The sequence below is a fragment of the Lynx canadensis genome, chromosome A1 (assembly GCF_007474595.2).
Source record: "Lynx canadensis isolate LIC74 chromosome A1, mLynCan4.pri.v2, whole genome shotgun sequence".
Lineage (NCBI taxonomy): Eukaryota > Metazoa > Chordata > Mammalia > Carnivora > Felidae > Lynx > Lynx canadensis.
The window spans coordinates 26,645,110-26,670,625 of NC_044303.2; the positions used below are offsets into that span (position 1 = coordinate 26,645,110).

Consider the following 25,516-nt stretch of genomic DNA (forward strand, 5'->3'; position numbering starts at 1 on the left):
TGATGGGTAAAACAAAACAAAACAAAACAAAACAAAAAACATGGCTGAAAGCCCTAAAATAGATCTCTATTGCAAAAGTTCTTTCTTTATAGTGCCTTTAATATATCATTATTTAAATAAGTTCAGCTAAACATTGAAGATGTAAAAGTACCCAGTGAGCAGTGGTCCTCAACATTGGCTACACATTAAAATCATCAAGAAAGCTTTCAAGTACACTGATGTTACTGTGTAACACTCGTACCCGCCATTCTAACTGAATTGATTTGGGGTGATTTTTAAAGCTTAACAGGTAAGTCTATTAATGCAGCCAATGTTGAGCACTATTGCTCTAGAAATAGAGTCTACCAAAACAAAACAAAATACTTTTACTACTTTACTTTCAAATATCAACAGAACTATTGACAAGCTATTGAATTTTCATGGAAGAGACCTACCTGTTTGATCTGCACTCTCTGGATCCCTGTCACAGTGATTTGATTAAATGAATGTATTCCTTTCATTAATGGGATGTAAATAAGTTCATTCCATGGGGTCAGGGACCAAGGCTCTTGTGTAATATAAGATAAATACTAGAATATATTATTACAGGAGTGGAAAGAAATCAACAGTTTTGAAAACACATATTGATCTCTAACATATATCATTCCCATAGAAGGCATGTTTTTTAAAGCAATAATTTAAAGTTTATATTGTTACATGAATTGGAAACTGGAAATTCTAATGTTTTAAAGAAACATGGATGAACACTTTAAAACAGATCTCCATCTTAGATATTCTTTCCTTAAAATGACATTAATGTATTGTTATAATTTATATTTAAATAAATTCAACTAAATATTGAAGATAGAAAACTACTTGGCAAAAAATGACAATACACACACACAACAATGCCCCAAATGGTTTATTATCTTTATCCTTTCAGACTTTGTGCTGATCAATAAAGGATTCCTCCCCTTTTCCCTCCCTTTTTTCTTTCTATAGATATAGGTGATTACAATGTGTTAATCCTCACTAGATATTTAGAAAATGAAGATGAGTAAGACCTGGTCTTTACTCTGATAGAGCTGACATATACCAGTAGACAAGTAAACAGACCAACATTTAAAAATCAGTACACTGAGGACTATAAAAAAATGATACACAAGATAGTACTCAAGAAAATGACCAACAAAAATGTTCTGGAAAAGATGACCCCTGGTCTGAGTCTTAAAGAATGACTATGAGTTGGAGGAGTCAACATGGCAGAGAAGTAGGGGGCCCGAAGTTCCTTCATCTCTCAAACACAGCAGTATTGAGGCCAGAAGATGGGCTACAGAGTGACAGAAATATCTCCAGGGGCCCACGGGGACATCTTGGTGGGGCATAGGCATGTGATTGTGACTTGGGAGAGATAAAATGGGCCGCGTAGGCAAGGAGGGGAGGGATCCCCCTCTGTGGAGAGACAAAAGAAAGAGAAAGAGAGGCTGTGGAAGTATAGGATTATATTTGGACAAGAGAAAAACCTCTCTGGACCACATACCGGGGAATGGAAAAAATGGAGAAAGAACCAATTTCTAACTTGCAAACAGCCTTAGGAGTGACGAACCAGGGTTGTGGGACTTCCTCTGGACTGGGGCCAGCCGCCCTGTGCGTGCGCCTCGGGAGGAGGGGATCGAACCCTGGCTTGGTAGCGAGCTCAGAGGCGCAGTCAGAGAGAGCAGTCCCCTCCCTTGAGTGCTGTGGGAAGAAGGCATACAGCCTCTCCAAGGACAAAAGACCCCGCAGGTGCCGGCCAGCCTGAGGCCCTTTGTCCCCTGGCTGGGTGGAGTGGCACTACCCTGGAACAGGGGCAAGTGAGGAGGAATTTAAGACATCAGGGTTTGAATCCCAGACAAGCACATGGGAGGCACGAATGACTGTAGAGCAAGAGAAGCCAGCCCATTCGCGACCACCCAGCACTGTGACAAACGCCTGAACACAGTGATTTGGGACACCCAGTCCAGGGAAAAGAGACTGGGTGTGCCATTTTTCTCTCCATCACCAACAAGGTGGGGCTTCAGGGAATAGGACAGAGGGCCACAGTGGAGGCGGGACCCACCTACACCAAACCACGCCCCTCCGTGCCTGGTAACTGCTATCTGCCAAGCAAGATTGACACTGACTGAACCAGACGGCCCCTCCTCCAAACCAGCACAGCCACTGGTTCCAAGGCAGCATCAGATATCCTCCCAGTGTTTTTGCATTTTCTGGTTTGATTCTTGGTCAATTCTGTGTGTGTGTGTGTGTGTGTGTGTGTGTGTGTATATGTATACGTGTATATGTATACACATACACACATATATATAATTTTTTTCTTTCTTTTCTTCCTCTTATTTCTTCTCTTCTCTATTCTGGTTGGTGGTTTGTTTAATGGGACATTTTAAATCTATTCTTTTTACACCTCTTCTGTATCTCCTTCTTCTTTATATTCCTCTTTCTCTCTGGATTAAGCCATATAGTATAGTTTCTCTGATTCTCTAACTGGTCATTTTTTTTTTCTTTTCTTTTTCCCCACTCCTGTCATTTCTCTCTTTGTATGGAATAAGGCTTCTTCTACCACCACCCCCATTTTGAATTTTTTCCAGGGTTACTTCAATGAACAAATCAAAGCACAAGTGGAAGAAGGTCCAAACCACCACTATGAGTAGGGAGATAAAGCAACTAGAGTCAAAATAACAGAGAGCACACAACACACTCCAAAAACACCTCCTGAAGGGCCAGGCCCTGGACAGTGTATGACCCCTTTTTAATACGGTAGTTCTCACAGTTGCAGGACACATAACAAGCTATTAAAACACGTAAAGGACAGAAAACCAAACAAAATGATGAAATGGAAGAATTCTCCTCAAAAGAAATTCCAGGAAATGACAGCTAGAGAATTGCTCAAAACAGATATAAACAATATATCTCATTAAGAATTTGGAATAATAGTCTTAAGATTAATAGCTGGGCTTAAAAAAAGCATAGAAGACACCAGAAAATCTATTGCTGCGAAGATCAAGGAAATAAGAAATAGTCACGACAAATTAAGAAATGCTATAAATGAGGTACAAAATAAACTAGTTGCAGTGTCAGCAAGGATGGAGAAAGCAGAGGGGAGAATAAGTGAAAAAGAAGATAAAATTATGGAAAATGATAAAGCTGAGAAAAAGAGAGATAAGAAAATACTAGACCATGAGGGGAGAATTAGAGAACTAGGTGATTCAATGAAACATAATATCTGTACCACAGAAGTTCCAGAAGAAGAGAGAGAGAAAGAGGCAGAAGGTTTACTTGAAAAATTATAGCTGAGAACTTCCCTAATCCGGGGAAGGAAGCAGACATTTATATCCAGGAGGCACAGAGAACTCCCTCAAGAATCAATAAGAATAGATCTTAACCACAGCATATCATAGCAAAACTAGCAAAATACAAAGATAAAGGGAATTCTGAAAGCATCTAGGGACAAATGGGCCTTAACCTACAAGGGTAGACACATAAGGGTAGTAGCAGACCTGTCCACTGAAACTTGGCAGGCCAGAAGGATGTGGCAGGAAATATTTAATGTGTTAAGAACAATATGCAGCCAAGAATCCTTTATCCTTCAAGGTTGTCATTCATAATAGAAGGAGAGATAAAGGCTTTCCCAGATAAAGGAGTGCATGACCACCAAACCAGCCCTGCAAATGATCCTAAGGGGGACTCTGTGAGTGGAATGCTGCAAAGACGACAAAGGACAAGACATCACCACTAGCATGGAACCTACAGATAACACAATGACACTAAATCCGTATCTTTCAAAAATCACTCTGAATGTAAATGGACTAAATGCTCCAATGAAAAGACATAAGGTATCAGAACGGACAAAAAAACAAGACCCATCTTTTTGCTGTCTACAAGAGACCCATTTTATACCTGAGGACACCTTCAGATTAAAAGTGAGGGGATGGAGAACCATCTATCATGGTACTGGAAGTCAAAAGAAAACTGGAGTAGCCATACTTACATCAGACAAACTAGACTTTAAACTAAAGACTGTAAGAGATGAAGAAGGGAATTATATCATAATTACAAGGTCTATCCATCAAGAAGAGCTGACAATTGTAAATGTTTATGCCCCCTAATTGACAGCACCCAAATATATAAATCAATTAATCACAAACATAAGCAATCTTATTGATAAGAAAACAGTAATTGCAGGTGACTTTAATACTCCACTTACAACAATGGAGAAATCATCTAGGCAGAAAATCAATAAAGAAACAATGGCCCTGAATGATACACTGGAACAGATGGACTTGACAGATATATTCAGAACTTTTCATCCAAAAGCAACAGAATACACATTCTTCTTGAGTGCACATAGGACATTCTCCAAGATAGATCACATACTGGGTCACAAAACAGCCCTCAATAAATACAAAAGAATTGAGATCATACCATGCATATTTTCAGATCACAAGGCTATGAAACTTGAAATGAACCACAAGAAAAATTTGGAAAGCCTCAAAATGCATGGAGGTTAAAGAACATCCAACTAAAGAATGAATGGATCAACCAGGCAATTAAAGAAGAAATTAAAAAATATATGGAAGAAAATGAAGATGAAAACACAACAGTCCAAACCCTTTGGGATGTAGCAAAGGCAGTCCTAAGAGGAAAATACATTGCAATCCAGGCCGATCTCAAAAAACAAGAAAAATCCCAAATACAAAACCTAACCTCACACCTAAAGGAACTAGAAGCAGAGCTGCAAAGAAAACCAAAACTCAGCAGAAGAATAGAAATAATAAAGACTAGAGTAGAAATGAACAATATAGAATCCAAAAAAAAAAAAAAAAGAGTAGAACAGATCCATAAATCTAAGAGTTGGTTTTTGAAAGAATACGCAAAATTGATAACCCACTAGCCAGACTTCTCAAGAAAAGGGAGAAAACCCAAATAGATAAAATCACGAATGAAAGAGGAGAGATCACAACACCACAGAAATAAAAACAATTAAGAGAATACTATGAAAAATTATATGTCAAAAACTGGACAACCTGGAAGAAATGGACAAATTCCTAGACACCCACACACTACCAAAACTCAAACAGAAAGAAACAGAATATTTGAACAGATCCATAACCAGTGAAGAATTTGAATTGGTTATCAAAAATCTCCCAACAAATAAGAGTCCTGGGCCAGATGGCTTCCCAGGGGAATTCTATCAGACATTTAAAGCAGAGTTAATAGCTGTTCCAAAAAATAGAAACGGAAGGAAAGCTTCTGTGAGACCCTACAAAAAAGGAGAATTATAGGCCATATCCCTGATGAACATGGATGCAAAAATTCTCAACAAGATACTAGCAAATTGAATTTAACAGTATTATCAAAAGAATTATTCACCATGATCAAGTGGGATTCATTCCTGGGCTGCAGGGCTGGTTTAACATTCACAAATCATTCAGTGTGATCCATTACATTAACAGAAGAAAAGATAAGAAACATGATCCTATCAATAGATGCAGAAACAGCCTTTGATAAAATACAACATCCTTTCTTAATAAAAACCCTCAAGAAAGTCGGGATAGAAGGAACATAAACATCATAGAAGTCATATATGAAAAGCCCACAGCTAGTATTATCCTCAATGGGAAAGACTGAAAGCTTTTCCCCTGAGACCAGGAACATGACAGGGGTCTCCTTCTCACCACTGTTGTTTAACATAGTGTTGGAAGTCCTAGCCACAGCAATCAGACAACAAAATGAAATAAAAGGCATCCAAACTGGCAAAGGAATCAAACTTTCACTTTTTGCATGATACTCTACATGGAAAACCCAAAAGACTCCACCAAAAGACTCCTAGAAGTGTACATGAATTCAGCAAAGTCGCAGGATACAAAATCAATGTACAGAAATCAGTTGCATTTGTATACACCAATAATGAAGCAACAGAAAGAAATAAAGAAACTGATCTCATTTGCAATTTCACCAAGAACCATAAAATACATAGGAATAAACCTAACCAAAGATGTAAAAGGTCTGTATGCTGAAAACTATAGAAAGCTTATGAAGGACTGAAGAAGACACAAAGAAATGGGAAAACATTCCATGCTCTTGGATTGGAAGAATAAACATTGTTAAGATGTCAGTACTACCCAAAGCAATCTACCCATTCAATGCAATCCCAATCAGAGTGCACAGAGCTAGAATAAACACCCTAAAATTTGTATGGAACCACAAAAGACTCCAAAGAGCCAAAGTAATGTTGAAAAAGAAAACCAAAGCGGGAGGCATCACAACCCCGGACTTCAGCCTCTACTACAAAGCTGTAATCATCAAGACAGTATATGGTATTGGCACAAAAACAGACACATAGACCAATGGAATAGAATATAGAACACAGAATTGGACCCACACATGTATGGCCGACTAATCTTTGACAAAGCAGGGAAGAGGATCCAATGGAAAAAAGACAGTCTGTTTAGCAAATAGTGCTGAGAGAACTGGACAGCAACATGCAGAAGAATGAAACTGGACAACTTTCTTACACCATACACAAAAATAGACTCAAACTGGATGAAAGACCTAAATGTGAGGCAGGAAACCATCAAAACCCTCGAGGAGAAAACAGGCAACAATCTCTTTGACCTCAGCCACAGCAACTTCTTAATCGACACATCTCTGAAGGCAAGGGAAATAAAAGCAAAACTGAACTATTGGGACCTCATCAAGATAAAAGCTTCTGCACAGCAAAGGAAACAATCAACAAGATGAAAAGGCAACCAATGGAACGGAAAAAGATGTTTGCAGATGACATACCAGATAAAGGGCTAGTATGCAAAATCTATAAAGAACTTATCAAACTCCACACCCAAAAAGCAAATAATCCAGTGAAGAAATGGGCAGAAGACATGAATAGACACTTTTCCAAAGAAGACATCCAGATGGCCAACAAGCACATGAAAAGGTGCTTAATGTCACACATTATCAGGGAAATACAAATCAAAGCCACACTGAGATACCACCTCACACCTGCCAGAGTGGCTAAAATTAACAAATCAGGAAACAATAGATGTTGGCAAGGATGTGGAGAAATGGGAACCCTCTTGCACTGTTGGTGGAAATGCAAACTGGTGCAGCCACTCTGGAAAACAGTGTGGAGGTTCCTCAAAAAGTTAAAAATAGACCTATCCCACCACCCAGCAATAGCACTACCAGGAATTTATCCAAAGGATACAGGAGTGCTGATACATAGGGGCACAGGTACCCCAATGTTTATAGCAGAGCTATCAATAACAGCCAAATTATGGAAAGAGCCCAAATGTTCATCAACTGATGAATGGATAAAGATGTGGTTTATATATACAATAGAATACTATTTTGCAATGAGAAAGAATGAAATCTTGCCATTTGCAAACAATGTGAGTGGAAGTAGAGGGTATTATGCTAAGTGAAATAAGTCAGTCAGAGAAAGACAGGTATCATATGTTTTCACTCATATGTGGAATTTGAGAAACTTAACCGAAGACCATGGGGGAAGGGAAGGGGAAAAAATAGTTTCAAACAGAGAGGGAGGCAAACCATAAGACACTCTTAAATACAGAGAACAAAGTGAGGGTTGATGGCGGGGGGCTGGGGGAGAAGGGAAAATTAGTGGTGAGCATTGAGGAGGGCACTTGTTGGGATGAGCACCTGGATGTCGTATGTAAGTGATGAATCATGGGAATCTACTCCCAAAGCCAAGAGCACACCGTATACAATACTGCTTAGATATGGCAAAATTTTGTTATATTTTGTAGAAGGTAGACCTTTGAACATTAACATAGCCCCTCACTCTGTCTAATGGAACAAAAACTACTATTCTTCTATATATGACCTGGCATATTGCTGAGTATACACTACATTGACAACTGAATTTTGGTCAAATGTCTCTATGGAATTGGGGGGGGCACTCCAGTGCTGTATCCATTCACTTAGATGTTTATATTATGTATGTCCTCGGTGCTGCTTGTTTTCTCAGGAGAAAACCTAAGTAAAAGTAACCTTGAACCTAATTTGAGTTCTAGTCAGTCTTTGAATACAAACCAACCTCTGTGGTCTGACTGAGCTTAATGGTATATTCCAGGAAATGAAAAAAAGCACAGAATGGATGGAATATGCAATAGAGAGTGGGGAGTGGGAGAAATTAGAAAAGGTAACAAAGGGGTGAGATCATAATAGCTCCTATAAAAGTTAGTGAGTAGGGCTTCATCTTGGAGATAGCAGAAACATCATAGAGTACAGAGGGATGTAATATGACCAGATTTGCATTTTAGAACAATAATAGCAGTAAAAGAAGAGATTCAATGAAGGCGGACTAGTTAGAAGGCTGGTCAAATGATGCACCTGAGAGATGATGATCTGAATGTCTGGCAGTTAAGATAGAGAGACATGGGAACAGATGATAGATTTATAAAGGCAGAAGTGTAGGGGAAGAAGAGGTGAAGGAAAGGGAGACATTCAGAAACACTCTAAGATTTTTTGGATGAGCAACTTCACGAAAAATGGTTTCATTCTCTGAAATAGAACATCAGAGGGGAAAAATTTTGGAGGGGAAATGGTGAGTTAAGTTTGGAGGATATTGTTTTGAGGGGCCCATAGGATATGTCCAATAAGCAACACTATACCCAAGTCTGAATATGTACTTGAAAGTATAAAACTTAAAGAATTAGGTTACCTTATGTAAAGGAAACGTCAATTATAAACACGAGGATGATGGGGTGGGATAAGAAAATAAACTCTAAAACATGTGTGTAAGGAAAGTAAAGGAATAGGGAAGTACTGATAATATGTAAATTGAAGCAATGTATAATGCAAAACTAGGAATTAAGAAAATGGAGGATAGGGGCACCTGGGTGGTTCAGTTGGTTGAGGGTCCAGCTCTTGATTTTGGGTTGGGTCATGATCTCACGGTTTGTGAGATCAAGCCCCACATCTGGCTCTGTGCTGATGGAATGCAGCCTGCTTGGAATTCTCTTTCCCTCTCTCTTGCTCTCAAAATAAAGAAATAAACATTTTTTTTTTTAAAGAGAAAAGAAAATGGAGGATATTAAAAACTCAAAACTCAATTGTCATGAACACATCTATTTTCCACAAATGTTTCTCATTAAATGAGAGTACTCTCTTTTTGTTGTTGTTAGAAAGGAATGTGACATTTTGAGCTAAAGAGTCTGCTGGAAGCTTTAATTATTTAATAAAATACAGTAACTGGACACCCCAGCCTTCTGAGAATTAAATAAAACAAAAAGCCTGCTCCAGATTTAGAAGGGACATAGTTTACCACAGGCACTTGGCACAAGGACACAGGAAATACGATGTAAGCACTTATTTCTCTAGAAAGAAAATCTATTTAAGGAGAGTATGAAAAGTTTGTCTCTACACAATTGATACGTGATCATCATGAGTCCAAACTAAATGTGTTAATCTGGAAAAAGTAGTAGTGACAGATTCTATTTCCATCACTAAGCAAATAGCTAGCATAGAATAACTCATTACTTGTAGCAGCCGCCCCATCTCTAATATCACAAGTTTAAAAACATTGCCTACAATGGAAACACATGTGCTCTAGACCACAGTTCACATAAACACATACAGTAAGCATATAAACTATGATTCCCATTCTTTACTGCACAAGTTACAAAAACTTTATAAAAAGAAATCCATAATTCCACTGCATCAATATGTTGTGTGTGAATTTACATTATTTAGGGCAAACAGGCTATATATAATACATACACACTTCTTGCTTGCCATTTAGCACACTCAGATCCACACACACACACACACACACACACACACACACAAACACATAGATAACTGAGCAGTGCTTTCTTGAAAGTGCTGGACTTCCATAGATTGGTGGCATCTAAGAGTTCACATAACAAATAGGATGTTGGGACACCAGGGTTGCTTAGTTGGTTGAGCGTCCGGCTCGTGATATGGCTCAGGTCATGATCCCAGGGTTGTGGGATCAAGCCCCATGTCAGACTGAGTGTGAACCCTGCTTAAGATTCTCTCTCTCTTTCTCTCCCTCTGCCCCTCTCCCCTGTTCTTGCTCTCTATTAAAAAAAAAAGTAGGATGGATATATTGTAAGTATAACTTTAATACAACCAAGTAAAAACAATTATTAAATCTACTTTGAAATATAAAATATAATTCACATGTAATTGACATCTTATCCTCCAGCTTTTGAATCCATGGGTGTTATGTTTTTGTCATGTGTCATAGAATAAGCTTCTCTGAATTTCTCCCCCAAAATTCTACTTACAGAAAAGGAATTACTGGAGATTCTGTAGAAGTGAGATAGATCCAGGTGGGTGAGGGTTCCTAAATGCTTTTATATACTTGAACTACAAGATGGTGCATATATAAAGTAAGAGCAATACATTCATTAACTTTAAAAGCACCTCTTTTTTTTTTTTTTTTTTCTTTCCTGGTACAAATAAATACAGAGAGTAAGATTGGTTCAACTTTATACCAAGGAAAAGAGCAAAGCTACTTGTAGAAATACTGCCTCCTAGTGGAAAGATCACTTTTTCATTTGTTTTATAAAGCACTGGAGTACAGCACATTTATTTGGTCACTATACTATTATTCACAATTTAAAACTACAGTTAGACAAAGTTTAGTTTGATACTTAGTATCTCCAAAAGAATCATGTCATGAACTCTCATCTGATTTACAAACGTGATTCCTCTTCTTAGTAAAATGACAACCAGTATTTCATATGTACAGTTAGTAGCTGAGCTTAGACTGAAAACTAAACTTATTAAAAATAAAAATCATCATTGTGGTTTTACCCTCAAAGTACCAGAAACCTATATACAAATGCTTGAGAGTGACAAAGATCTTATAGAAACAGTAAGACACAATTATTTAACAACCTAGTCATTCTGTCTCTGAGTTAATAATCAAAACTTTTTCACTCAGTAAAACAGCAAGGAGACTTTTCATTAAATACTTTGGAACAGATAATCCAAAATCATAGTCAAATATAATTTTATTTTGTTTTAGAATATTTTGGTACATAAAGTGAAATATGGTCACCTAATCCTCTTGTAAATTTATAAACTTCAAACAAAATAATGCATAGTGAAGAACTGGAAAATGATCAACCTTTCTTAATGTGTGAAATTATTCTTAATCTTCATTGTTGTCATTAAACAAAAGTATTTTTCCTGAGTTTGAAATTGTTGCCCTATGTTTAATGCCTTCCCTGAAATGGAAGAGACGAGGTATTTAAATTTTACACTGTCTTACGAGTTGCATAGAAGAATTCAACTGAACAAGGTATCAGGTTGTGACGACTTAACAACACATATCACAGTATTGCAATTGCTGGTTTATTGACTGCCACCTTTCAGTAGATATTAAACCTCCTAAAGGCTACAAGTGTATTTTTTTTTAACCTATCCTAGTACCTCAACAAAATTTTGACTGAATGTATGAATGGATGATATTAACAGAACGTTGAAAATAAAAATTTAACTTAGATAGCTTTGATTAACTGTAAAATCTAAAATGAGATTTGAAGTCCTAAGAGGTGGGTTCAAGTCCTGCTTTATCACAAAGTATATGATTTTAAACCTCAATGAGACTTAAGTTTCCTCATCTGAATAAAAAGAATAACAACTGGCCTATGTATTTCAGAATAGCTGTCAAGATAAAACGAGGTAACGTATATAAAAGCCCTTTGTAAATACCCAACAAATGTAATTTTCCATTATTCTACTACCTGTTCATATAAGACACATATGAATAAAATAAAAAAGTTGAAGATGCAATGAACTACTCACTTTAAAAATACACGCCATATATACCATTTTGCCCCACGTACACATAGCTTGACTCCTCTCTTCAGCTTACAAATATATTTAAAACTCCTGATCAAAAGAAAAAAAATACCCCTTCCTTTGAGATACACAGCCCCCAGTGCTTTCTCTTCTCTAGTAAATACTATCAAAGAAGAGTGGACACCTACGCATCCTCTTCCGCAGTGTCCTGAAATCCGACTCTGCCACCATTGCCTATAGAACAGCTTCAATATGGTTAATCCACTGGTTTCTTCTCAGTTCTCATTTTATTCCATCTCTGAAAATTTCTTGTACACTGTGTCTCTGAAAATTCTGAGTTCCTCTCACATCCACACTGGCTTCTTTCTTCAAAATGGGAATACTCTGGTTTTCTTCCCTTATTTCTAATTATTAATCTTTTTTTTTTTTTTAATGGTTCAGCTTCTTGGTTCTTCAAACCCAGGTGTTGTATGAAGTTTCACCCTCAAACCTCCTTTTCACTCATCCTGTAATTCTGCCTAGATGATTCAGTCTACTCCAATGGCCTCAGGCCTCATTTCTGCATAGCCAACTTCTAAAGCTCTATCTTTCTCCCAGCTCCCACCAATGTGACAGGGCTGTATTTCTAGTCATTGACCAAATATTTCCATCTGGATACACTTTAGTCTGCGTGTCAAACTCATTATCCTTCTCCCTTTTCCCAAACTTCTTTCTTCCTCTTGTTGCCACTCTTGGTAGTCAACCAAGCAGAAATCTTGGAGTCATCAATGACTTCCCCACTCTTCCTCACCTGTCCTCTTCATTATCTATTAAGAGGATCTACTGATTCTATATCTGAAACGTCTCGCCATCTATTCTCCTCCATCTTAATTTCCATGGTCTTCATTTAGGCTTCATTTTTTCTTTTTTAAAGTATTTTGCCTCTTAACTAATTCTCTCTGGCCTGGTCTCTTGCAATTTAAATCCATCCTGTTACAGATGTCGAGAAAATAAAAACACTCCCCTACTTTTTATGCCTACTCTTTAACTGAAAAATCAACTCTAAACTCTCTGACATGGCATGTGAGACCTTAACTAATCTCTTTCCAACCTGTTTTTCCAGTAACTCCTGCCTACACACTTCTCTCTAGAACATGTTACACACTCAATTTCATGCCCTAGTTCATGGTGTTCCCTCTACCTGTTATGGTTGTTCTTCATTTGTCAAAAGCCTGTACATCTTTTGGGCCCACGTGATATATCATTTTCTATATAGCACTTTCCCTATCCTGCCTTCCAGAGAGAATTAATCCTCTCTTCTTCAGTACTCTTCCACGGCTATCAAAATTAAAGTATTATAAGTGTTTATCTCCTCCATTGCATTAGACTCAAGGGGAAAAAATTATTACTTATTTTGACTCACCTATGCTTCACCAATGCCTGACAAAGAGGGTACCCAATAAATACTGAAATGAACAGACCTATTCCTGATTCATGCAACACAGAAAATAGACCACACTTTACGAATAATCCTTATCTAGATTTTGTTAGAATCAAATAAAAATCATTTGGTTTTGGATAATAGTGAAAATATACCTAAAGATGAATTATCCATTATAATCCTTTTGGTTTTAAGTAAATCAAACAGCTAAATTTGTCTCTTGTCGTTGGTTTAGGAGGAGGCAGGAAACAGTTGTGTAAAAATCCAGTCAATATCTGTAAAAATACATTGAAATCAAATAAGAGACCCTTACTAATGCTATTATAATATCAAGGTAAAAATCACTAAGTATGCTAAAGTCTTTTGTATATTAAAGAGTTAAAGACATTGTGAAGATTAAAAATAATATTAATTCAGTTAAAAGGAAACTTAAGGAAAATTAGATATGTGCTAAAGGGTCAGCACTAAATCGCTGTCATGAAATATTTTTTTATAACTCTGAGAAAATTATCTGAAATAAATACTAACTTAATGAAATTATATTCTGTCTCGCTTTATGACTATAGATCAGGTATCAGCAAATTATAGCCTGTGGGCTAAACCTGCCTGGCGCCTCACCTGTTTTTTTCATAAAGACAGTTTTATTGAAATACAGTCGTACTCTTTTGTTTCTGTGTCTTTCCTGTCTGCTTTTGCTGTACAATGGCAAAGCTGAGTAGAGACAGAGACTGCACATACTACAAAGTCTATTTATTATTTATCCTTTAAAGAAAACTAGCAAATTCCTGCTATAATCAGTTGGAAATATAGTTGAAAACCAAGCCAGTTTGTGTATGTGAGGATTTTTTATTATTCTAGAATTTAGAATCTTTATGCAAAGATTTCTTCTCAAAAATCAAAAGAATAAAAAAAAGAAAGGTATGAGGATGTTATGATAGGAAGTATACTGATATGAAGTACAAAGAAGATAAATGGTATTCATATCGGATTTTTTAAAAAGAATAAATGATTTAATTTTATACTTATATGCTAGACTGATTATTCTTCATTAACTAGGAAAAGGAGTGGCTATTCTTTATATTATAGCATGTCACTAAAAATTAACTTTTCTACCTCTATTGCTTCAATAAAAAGTAGAAACTTAATTCTTCCTACAAGAATAAAGGGGTAAAGTTAAATATGATTAATTATTTTTAAAAATGAGGGGAGGGAAAGGTGGAAAGAGGAAGAAGGAGAGAAGGGAAAGACGAGAGAGAACCTACTGTACCTCATTCTCTAATTGATATGAAGCCAATCTGTGTACCAAAATTAAGGCCATCTCGGACGTGGGAAAAAAACTTGTCAGGATGGCAGGATGTACAGATGTTGAGATCTTGGTTCAGGTCCTGAATATTCTGTGGTAGAATTCCTCCCCGTTCTAGAAGAATCCTTGGGATAAAGATTTTTTAAAAGATAGCAAGAGTTTATTTTACCAATAGACAAAGCAGTAATGTGTGTGTGTGTGTGTGTGTGTGTGTGTGTGTGTGTGTGTGTGTGTGTATTGGATATTGGTATAAAAGAATTCTGGGAAAGATCTGCTTAAAACCATGCAAGTTGATTTTCAGATACAAAACATGAACAAGTCCAGGAAATGATAGATTTTATCACCATTAATCACTTAAATTCATATATAAACTGTAAAACCTTCCATATTGTTCTGCAGACATGACCTGGGAATTTTATAATCAAAATCAAGTACTTATTCAGAAGAAACTTCTAAAGTTACCAGGGTATTGGCAGACAAGATTCATTTGATTCAGAACATGCTTTTTAGTCATTTGGCCCTCCCTTCTCCTGCCTCCTCTTAACCAGATTTTTCACAGAGAAGTTGTTTCTTCATAAACACTTTATGACATGAAATATGACTATAAATTAGTGACACTAATTCCACAAGTCACATTTAAGAATCAATTTCAATCCTTTCTACTTAGGTGCTAAATGAAGCAGAATCTCAGCAAGGTTTTGTTGGCTGGAACGGAAACACAATTCAAATCAGACAATTTTCCTTTATAGGAATGATAATGGCTATTAACAGCAACACTTCGTAACTCAAAATTGTAAGGGGCCATAAAAACCTTGAAAGTGACTATGTGCTTATATTATCTAACATTTTTTCTAAGAAATATATTCCTCTAGTTATAGAATAAAATAATTTTAAAATATCAGCTTTCTGATAGTTTATTGTATTTAGGACATTTTAGCTGAGGAACGTCTATTAAGTACATGGCAACTTTTCTACATGAAGTCTAAGTAGGTCTCTCAAAACTACATGGTAAATATATCCTCCTTCACTTTTAAATCAGTAAGAGGTACCAGACAAGAAAATTTCATTATTCAAACTTAAATGACAATGTATTTCATAATTAAAATAAGTTTTTATATATATGTGTATGTCAGCTACTTAAATACCTGCCACCTGAATTTTTCTTGGAGTTACTAATTGTTGTCTAAAGTACTTTTCATTTTAGAAACAGGGGCAGCTGGGTGGTTCAGTCAGTTGAGCATCCGACTTGGGCTCAGGTCATGATCTCATGGTTCATGAGTTTGAGCCCCACACTGGGCTCACTACTCTCAGCACAGAACCCAACGTCCTCCTCTCTCTGGCCTTCCCCCGTTCGTGCATTCTCTCTCTCTCTCTCTCAAAAATAAATAAATATTTAAAAATAAAATACACTGAGGCACTCATGCCATAGAGACTGTAGATTAAAAAAAAAAAGAGAGAGAGAGAAAGAAACAATAAGCAATAACCAAACTTGCAGTTCTGTAATGAAGTCAAACCTACCTAGTGGCTTTACGAATGTCAACACAGGGATTCGGTGAATCAAATAACCGTACACATTCAGGATCAAGATTATGAAATCCCTTTGCTGATTCCCTTGGCAGAGTAAAACAGCAAGGTCCTACTGAAGGTCCCAGTACAACAATAATGTCTTCCAAACTACAGCTGTATTCTGTGATCAGAGCATGCACTGTAGCCATAGCAACACCTAACAAAGTACCTCTCCAACCTGGTAAATAGGAAGAAAAAAAGGTAAGGGAAGTTAAAATGTAACATTGCACCTTAATTTATATCTAACTTAAAAATGAACAGTTTGTGTATTTTTCAAAGTCCAGAAACAGCAAATAAACCACAAAATTAATTAAGCTAAATAATCAATTAACTAAAATACTGGTTTTTAAATAAGGTGTGTTATGCAAAGCACCTGACATAGAAAACATATTTAATGGGAGGTCCCTTCCACTTTCTTTAAAAATATTCTACAGCTTCAGTTTCCACTGGGATTATATATAACTTGTTAGTATTCTCTCTCCTTCACTTTTTTCAAATTTTTTTAAATTGTGGGAAAAAATATGTAAAATAAAATTTACCATTTTAACTCTTTTTAAGTGTATACTTCAGTAGTGTTAAATATGTTCATCTTGCAAAACTGAAACTCTATACCCATTAAATAACAACTCCCCCTCACCACTTTCCCCTCGCCCTGGTACCCACCATTCTACTTTCTATGAATTTGCCGACTATAGATAAGCCATGTAAGTGGAATCTTAAAAGTGTCTCTTTGTGACTGACTTATTACACTTAGCATAATGTCCTCAAACCCCTCATTCGGGTGTCAGGATTTCCTTCCTTTTTAATGCTAAATAATATTCCATTGTCTGTATATATCACATTGTGTTTATCTATTCATCCATCTGTGGACTCTTGGATTGCTTCCACCTCTTTGCCATTGTGAATCATTCTGCCGTGAGTATGGGTGTGCAAGTATCTTGTCAAGATCCTGCTTTCAATTCTTTTGGATATACCCAGAAGTACTGGATACCAGGACTTCTACCTAGAAGTAGAATTGCTGGATCATATGGTAATTCTATTTAAAAATTTCTGAGGAACCATCACATTATTTTCTATAGCAGCTGCACCATTTTACATTCCCACTATTCCCACCAATAGTACATCAGGGTTCCAGTTTCTCCACATCCTTACCAAAATTTGTTATTTTCGTTTGTTTTTAATATTAGCTTTCCTAATGAGTGTGAGGTGGTATCTCATCGTAGTTTTGATTTGCATTTCCCTAATTATTAGTGACATTAAGCATATTTCACATGCTTGTTGGCCATTTGCTTATCATATTTGGAGAAATGTCTAGTCAAGTCCTTTGCCTATTTTTCTGGGTTGTTTTTTTGTTGTTGAATTATAGGAGTTCTTTATACATTCTGGACATTAATCCCTTTTCGGATATGTGAATTGCAAATATTTTCTCCCATTCTATGGGTTGCCTTTTAACTGTGTTGATGCTCAGTTTGTAATTCTGATGAAATCCAATTTATCTATTTATACTTCTGTTCCTTGTGCTTTCGGTATCACATCTATAAAACCACTGCCTCATCCAAGTTCATAAGGATTTACTGTTTTCTTTGATGAATTTTATAGATTTAGGTCTTACATGTAGGTCTTTAACCCAATTTGAGTTAATTTTTATATATGATGTGAGATAAGGGTCTAATATCATTCTTTTCTATGTGAATATCCAGTTTTCTCAGCACTATTTGTTGAAGAGACTATCCTTTCCCCACTGTATAGTCTAGGCACCTTGTTAAAAATCTTTTGACCATATGCAAGGGTTTATTTCTGGGACCTCTGATCTGTTCCATTGGTCGATATGTCTGTCTTATGCCAGTACCATACTGTTTTGATTACTGTGGCTTTATAATAAGTTTTGAAATCAGAGAGTGTCAGACCTCTGACTTTGTTCAAGAGTGTTTCATTTTGACAGCTTTAATCTTTGATATTTAAAAATAATGTTTCAAAACCTAAGAAGTAACAAATAAGATTTTTTTACATCCAGGAACTAAGACTCAAACGTTAAATAACATTTTGATAATGGCAAATCAAAATTTGACTTCTAGTCATCCAATCCCATAACTCTAGCTAGATCAAAAGAAAAATATGCCATTTTCTTATTTATCTTTTGTCTAAAAAGCAAAGTAGTCCTAGATTTACAAGCAGAAGGAAATCTAAAAGATCATCCTTTATTTCACATAGAGTAGTAACCACAGGATAATTTAAATAGCATTTTAAAATACCTTTAGAAAACAAAATTCCATAACCTTAACACAGCATCTAAAAATCCTTTGTTCTTATCTTTAGATAATAAAGGCACTAGACTATAACGTATTAAATTAAACGACTTTTTCCAAACATATCTTGCTTTTTCTTACCTCCATACCTTTTACACATGCTGTTGTACCTCCCCCTTCATGAATACCTTTCTGCAACATGCTTAACCTTCCTATTCCCCATTGCCTGGACTTCGAGGGTTCTCAACCAGAGGCAGCACCACTCCCTTTGGAATGTTCTGAAAAGCATGAAGGCTTTCTTTTTGTTGCTGCTTTTCTTACAACAACGGGGGGGGGGGGGGTGCTACTGGCATTAAGAATTTTGGAAGCCAAGCAAACTGCAATATAAGATTATCTTGCCCAAAATGTTAACATTTTGGCACCCCTGCTGAGAAACATTGGTACCTAATCAGGTCTTGCAAATTCCTCAGAAATCAGCCTGGTTACTGCTTCCTTTGGGAATTCTACTCTGATTCATATAATTTGACTTAGGTACTGCCCTCACCTGCTCCTATAATAAGAGTATGCTGGTTCTACCCCTTTATACTTAATACCATGTAATTAACTGTCTTGTAATGCACACCGTAAAGAAATTATAATTTTGCCTATACTACAAAATTGGTAAAACCTTAAATGCTTCATTAAGGATACTTACCAGAGTGAGCAACCCCACATGCTTTTTTGACAGGATCAGCAAAAACTATTGGTATACAGTCAGCACCAAGAGCTGCTATTGTGACTCCCCTCTGATTTGTGGTGATTCCATCGTAAGATTCAGGCTCCTTCCTTCCCATAATCCAGATGTCATTGGCATGATCAGTCTAATACCAAAGATGTGTGATAAAAATATTTTGAAAGTAGGATTTCTCATACCATAAGCTTTTCTGAAAATACTCTTTTTGTGTACAAAATTAAACAATCAGTTTAATATTACCAGCAAGCATTAAGTATATCACTTCTGTATGTGGTAAAATACCAAATTTACTTATCACTTAACTTTTGGTATTATAATCTCTGCATATTTTAGTCAAAGGAAAACACACTTTAACACTTAAAAATTTAATACAGTACTCCTACTGAGTAAATCTACTACTAGAGATGAGTAAATCTCTACTTGCAGCACTTTCCAAAGAGTATTATTTAAGGAAAGAAGTTAATTACCAAATCAATGATATTTTTACTTTTCCTGATTCAAATAAACCTAGCATTCTGTAAGGAACAAGGCATCCATTGTGACCCTAGTTCCTCCTAATGTTGATTTAGAAAATAATAGCCTTTCTCTCCCATCATTCTGGAATCTTCCTTCTGAATCAAAAAGGGCAGTGATACCATACCCTGAGAGTTAAAAGTACTTTTAGACATGAGTAGCTTCAGGTGAAATCTATCACAGAATTGATATTTAAGCTATAGAGTACAGATCTAAGAAAAACAACCATAAGCATTATCCTAACATTTTCAGTAAAACACCAGATGCAAAAGTTAAACAGCTTGATTAAAGTCCATGAAGTCATTAGCAGAGTCAAGAATATACTTTGCATCTTCTGAAACATGAAACAAAACTTTACCTTTATTTGGTAAAATTTCTCCACATCAAATCCTGCAGCATTCCCCAACCTACGCAGATTTTCTTGGACAACAACCTTGGGATCCCTCCGTTTGGAACTACTGAAGAGATTGAATGAGCTAAGAGTTGGTATGTAAGATATTCCACCTGTCCTTGTAGTAAATCCATGCAAGAAAATATCTATCGAATAGAAGTAGTGAAGATTAAAAATATGCTATACAACGACTATAGAGCATTACCAACCCAGTCTCACAGTAAGACTTTCCCTGATCACCTCAAGCTGCATGTTTTTCTGGCTTCCAATTTCTACAGCACTGTGTACCTCCATGTATTCTTGTTATACACGATTTGTGTTTGCTCTACCTTCCCCATGGGACTATTGCTTTTCAAAGGGTATCTTCTGTCCCATTTGTCTTTGGTATTCCTCATAGCATACAGCTCACAGTAAATATCATTTAACGAAGAGTAAGATGGACTCTTAAATTTCATTCTTCTGTCTAAACGCCAATGAGCTAAGGTTCCAGAATTTCTAAATAGGAGATGCTTAGGGTCATAAATCTCATTTTAAAGGAAGGCTGGGGGATTTGTCTTAAAGCTGAATTTGCACAAAGCAAATTTATTTATTTAGGGTGGCTCTGAAGGGACTGTCCCTCGACACTGCTGACACTACAAGGCCATCCCTGATACTCCCATGTTGCAGCTGATGCCAACGAGCTTATAAGCCCTACAGTCTACAAAAGAGAGGGGGAAAAAGGTGACCAGCCTCCAAAGAAAGACTGGTTTTTTTCATGTATACAGTAAGAACAACACAGTGTTTAATATACCTGAGATTAATGGAGATGTGATAATGGTTAATTCTCCTTTCAGAGCTGGCAGACTTCTCAAATATGTTTTTATTTCATTCTGGATTGCTTCTTGTTCTTGATCTGTGATCATGTTTATTTCAGTGGACTGTTTCACAAGACCTCCCCTCAAAGTCACCTGTAAATCTTCAAACTCAAAATTGTAAACGTTGGTGAAGAGTTGATCAATAAAAGCTTTCAGCAATGTCTTCCGGTGCATGGGTACAATTACCTTAATGCTGCTCAAGTTTTTTTCATCAATTTTTTGTTTAATGGTATACAAAGAGGCAGCCATACTAGGATGGCTAACAGTCTCAAACTCTCTCAAGAGAGCTGATAATCCATTGCTTGCTTCCAATTCAAAGTTATGTTCCCCATCCCTTTCACAGCTGATGCTATTACAACACATTATGCAAAGAAACTTGGCCTTGGCAGCATGATGGTATCGGACAGCATTTAGTGTCTTCAGTAATACCTGGTGACTGTTTTTCTGAGAGTTAAATTTCAAACCAAAGAAATCAATCAACACTGCTTCTGCCATCCTTCAATAGGGTACGCAGCCCTTCAAACACTTCTGTGCCTCCTAAGAAATCACCTATAAAGAAAAATTAGCCTAAGAATGCAAAATTATATCAACCTTCTTATAGTTACAACAGAAATTTGTGCCTACATCAAAAAAAAAAAAAAAAAAAGGTTCACAGATCTAAAAATGTAGTAAAATAGTAAATCTAGACTTCTCCCATTAAAGCCAGTCCACTATCTGTCCTACGTGAACCATAAGAGGAGAACCATCTTTTAATTTGTTTTGTGAAAGTATTTGTACATCTTTTCAGCAGGACTACAGTTCCTCTGTGTGTGTGTGTGTGTGTGTGTGTGTGTGTGTTTGCACACAGCAAGTTTTAAGTAGGGAATTACTTGTTGACCTAGACGAAGTCTTGTTTTTTAATTACAGGGTGTCAGTTTATGTTATGTACATCATTAATCTTGATGTGACTGGCATATTAGGTCACACCTCTTCATATGACACATTGGGGCCTTAAGTTCAACAGATTAAATGGAGCTGCACTAAAATTCACGCTTTTAAGGGGATAAAAGCTGAGACGATCCAGGATTTACAAAGCACTCCAAGTAGGGCAATGGGCACAAAGACTACCACGATTTGGATCAGACGCGCTGCCTACCCTCTTGCTTACTCAGGGCCCAGGCCCCGCCCAGAGTGGATCTTCACCCCTCCAGCCCCAGCACTCCCACCCCAGGGCCTCCGCTTTCTCTTCAGGGGCCGCTCCCAACCTCCACTCCATACCGTACTGGGCTCCCGCTGAAGTTCACCTCGCCAGTTTTGAAAAACATTGAGAGAAGCTAGGAGGGTGACGGCCTCCTTCCCCTCTGCCTTGGGAAATGCCGCAAAAAAGCGTCTGTCCCGGCCCGGTCCCAGCCCGAGCTCCACCACCGCCTCTTCCCCGCCCCTTTGGCACTTCCTGACATACGGACGTGCACCGTAGGCAGTTTTCCCCGTGCCGCCTGCCCACGCTCCGCTTAGACCTATACTCCTAGTCTGCTGCGAGCTCGGAAGCGCCCGGCAGCCACCGCCACCACCCCAGCCCCGAGCCAGGACGGAACCCGGAAGCCGCGAGCTGGGCACCTGGAATCCTAAGTCCCGCCCCGCGGCCCCGCCCACTGCGGCGCCCGCCCCACCTCACCCACCTCACGGCCTACCAACCGCGGGGTGGCGTGCCGACTTTGCGTGGACTCGACGGCCGGGGGGTCCCGCTGTTGCAGAGGCCCGGGCCGGCTAGGCCGGCGAACGGCACGGGGGCACGACCGAGTTCGAGGGAGAGGGCTGGGCACCGAGCGGCCACGGCGGGCTGAGCCCCGGCGCGGGGAAAGTCCGGGAAGAGCCGAGAGCCGGCCCCCGCGGCCACCTCAGTAGTTCCGGGTCAGCGCGGCCCGTCGAGGCCGTCCTCCGCCGCCCTGTCTAGGCAAGAGAAACAGGAACCGGGGCCCTTTGGCCGGAGCCAGGCGGGTCAGCGGGCGGGCGCCAGGGCGGCGGGCCGTGAGGGGGAGCGGGCGGGCAGCCAGACTGGAGGGCCCGTGCGAGGAGCTGGCCGGCGGGAGGCCGGACCCGTGAGGGGAGCGGGGCGGCTGGTCGGTTTGAAGGCCCGTGAGGGGAGCGGGGTGGCGGGTAGGAGGAGGGTCCGCGAAGGGGCGGGCTGGCGGGCTGGCCCCTGTGCGGGGTAAGGCGGGAGAACGTCGTGGGGAACCAATCGCAGACGCCGTTCTGTGAATGGATTCCGTCTCCGGGAGTGGGCTTCCCCAAATCGGCACCCCGCTCCGGCCCTAGCAGTCCCGGACCAGCTGTGTGAGCCAGAGTTTTGGTTTCATTCCTAGAGCCCAACCCTGAGAACCTCCTATGGTTCTAGTAATAGGCCTTCTCGGGGCGGGGATTTGGTTTGTTGTTCTTGCTTTTTTTTTTTTTTTTTTTTAATGTTTGTTTATTTTTGAGAGACAATGTGCCAGCAGGGGAGGGGCAGAAGGGGGGGGGGGGCGGAACAGGATCCAAGGCGGGCTCTGAGGTAACAGCGGAGGGCATGATCTGGGCTGGAACTCACCAACCCGGAGAGCAAGACCTGAGCCAAGGTCAGATGCTTATCCCACGGAGCCACCCAGGCGGCCGCTTGCTGTTGTTTTTTACAGTGTGTTGTTTGTTCTCGGAAATAACTTGGTTGAACCTTCCTTTGCCTTTTTGCTGATTCCGCCTTACTTGCTGACGGGACCAAAACTCCATACAGCCCCTTGTACTGACTTTTTTGTATGCCCGTTTAAAAATATGAGCCCCTAGTAGAACATTAGAAGGCAGTGACTCTTAGAAATGTAATAAATTAGCATCCCTTATCTAACCTCGAAGAGGGTAACACTCATTTAAAAATATTGAACAGCTGCTACATGGAAGGCAGATGCTATGGTAAAGGGAGAGTCAATCCGACCTTCACGGAGTAGGAGAAAGGGTGCTTCCTGTGGAACTGGTTATGATGGAAGGAGAGGTCCCTTTTGTCTTCATTGTTGCTTAGATGATAAATGCTGAAGAAATTTAACCTGAAAGAGAGAGCCTTACATATCTGGGAGTTTAGAAGAGCATTTGGAAGTGGGCAAGTGTCTCCATTCTATTTAACTAGGTGATGGGATCACCAACCCAGAACAGGAACTTGCTGTTTAGTATCCCTGGTAGGTGTTCTGTCCAAATTTGTATTTTCATGATTTTTGTTGGACATTTGTTAAAAACCCTGAGTGGTAGATGGTACACTTGATCAGAAGGTGCACTCTGCTCTCTGAGTTTTATGTTAAGTATTACCTTAAGTAAAATAGAAATCTTTGAGTTACAAAGCTGGTTTAAAACGTTTATCCCTGTTTTTATAGACAATGGTGGGAATTCATTTTCTTTTCCTGAAACAGTAGTGGCAGTCAAAAGTTTAAAAATATTTCAGGGGCGTGTGGGTGGCTCAGTCGGTTAAGCAGCCGACTTGGGCTCAGGTCATGATCTCCCCCTTGGAAGGTTGGAGAGTCGAGTTCCCTGCATCAGGCTCTGTGCTGACAACTCAGAGCCTGGAGCCTGCTTCAGATTCTGTGTCTCCCTCTCTCTCTCCGCCCCTCCCCTGCTCGTGCTCTGTTTCTCTCTCAAAAATAAATAAACGTTAAAAATTTTTTTTTAATGTTTCAAAATAGGGAAGCTACCAGGAAAGAGATAGTTTGTCATCTTGTTGTATTTACATACTATTTCCTTTCACCATTTGTTCCTAGACTACTATCTAGCCTCATCTCCTAACTCTCTCTTCCCTCATCCCGGTTTACCCCACTCGGGTGGTTCTTAATCCTGGCTGCACCTCAGAACTACAAGTAGAACCTACAAAAAAAATAAATAAATCTAGGGACTCCACTCCATATACATTTAAATCAGAATCTCTGGGAGTCAAGTCTGGGCTTGTTTTTCCCTGCTATTTGTTTTCTTTTAATGTGTACAGATGATTCAGATGCATAATTAGGTTTGAAAAAACAAATGCCTTATTCCCAAGCCATTTAAACTAAAGGCTGTTCCTTGGATGAACTACAAGATTTTTATCCTTTACATTTGCTATTCCTTTTACTTAGATCACCCTTCTCTTTTTACACTTATTTATTTGCTGCTTATTTAAGATCTTTAAAGCCAATCATAACTTTACTTGAGTCCCCATCCCCTCACCAGACAGAATTAATTGCTTCTTCCTTAGCATTTTGTTCACACAGAAGAAGCCCTCTCATTGATGTACTATGGACCCATAACCTACTAATAAATTGAAAGTCAATTAAACATTGAAGGTATTATTCATATTTTTTTATTTTTTAAATATTTTTAATATTTATTTTTGAGTGAGACAGAGAGTGGGCAGGGGAGGGGCAGAAAGAGAGAGAGAGAGAGGGAGACAGAGAATCCAAAACTGGCTCCAAGCTCCGAGCTGTTAGCACAGAGCCTGACTCAGGGCTTGAACCCATGAACCATGAGATCATGACCTAAGCCGAAGTCAGATACTCAACCTACTGAGCCACCTAGGTGCTCTGAAGTGTAAACTTTATAAGAATGAACTTGATAGTATATGACTTTTCTCTAAATAAAGATTTTTTTAAAAGTTTATTTATTTTGAGAGACAGAGAGAGAGACAAAGAGCACATGCAAGTGGGGGAGGGGCAGAG

The 25,516-nt window shown here is 38.6% G+C and overlaps 2 protein-coding genes across 7 annotated transcripts in view; one reads left to right on the top strand and one right to left on the bottom strand.

Moving 5' to 3' along the window:
* The window catches only part of LACC1 (laccase domain containing 1), a 32,567-nt gene extending 9,986 nt beyond the window's left edge, over nt 1–22,581 (bottom strand). The window contains exons 1-7 of one of the 4 annotated variants that reach the window (XR_003967885.1): nt 22,098–22,407; nt 20,777–21,389; nt 19,954–20,132; nt 19,044–19,209; nt 16,056–16,281; nt 14,502–14,662; nt 13,390–13,509 (exon numbers count right to left, since the gene is read on the bottom strand). Coding sequence is in view for 3 of the 4 variants with exons in the window: in XM_030311235.1 (XP_030167095.1) it covers nt 14,503–14,662; nt 16,056–16,281; nt 19,044–19,209; nt 19,954–20,132; nt 20,777–21,335 (1,290 nt within the window). In the remaining variant the exon portion in view is untranslated. Of the gene's footprint in view, nt 1–10,104; nt 13,510–14,501; nt 14,663–16,055; nt 16,282–19,043; nt 19,210–19,953; nt 20,133–20,776; nt 21,390–22,097; nt 22,446–22,498 lie in introns of those variants that run through there. The other 3 variants (XM_030311235.1, XM_030311220.2, XM_030311242.1) reach the window with 3 other exon arrangements.
* Nucleotides 22,582–22,599: 18 nt separating this feature from the next.
* Nucleotides 22,600–25,516, top strand: part of CCDC122 (coiled-coil domain containing 122) — a 50,213-nt gene continuing 47,296 nt past the window's right edge. Inside the window, exon 1 of one of the 3 annotated variants that reach the window (XM_030311283.1) lies at nt 22,600–22,773. The gene's annotated coding sequence lies outside the window, so the exon portion shown is untranslated. Of the gene's footprint in view, nt 22,818–24,489; nt 25,145–25,516 lie in introns of those variants that run through there. The other 2 variants (XM_030311275.1, XM_030311296.1) reach the window with 2 other exon arrangements.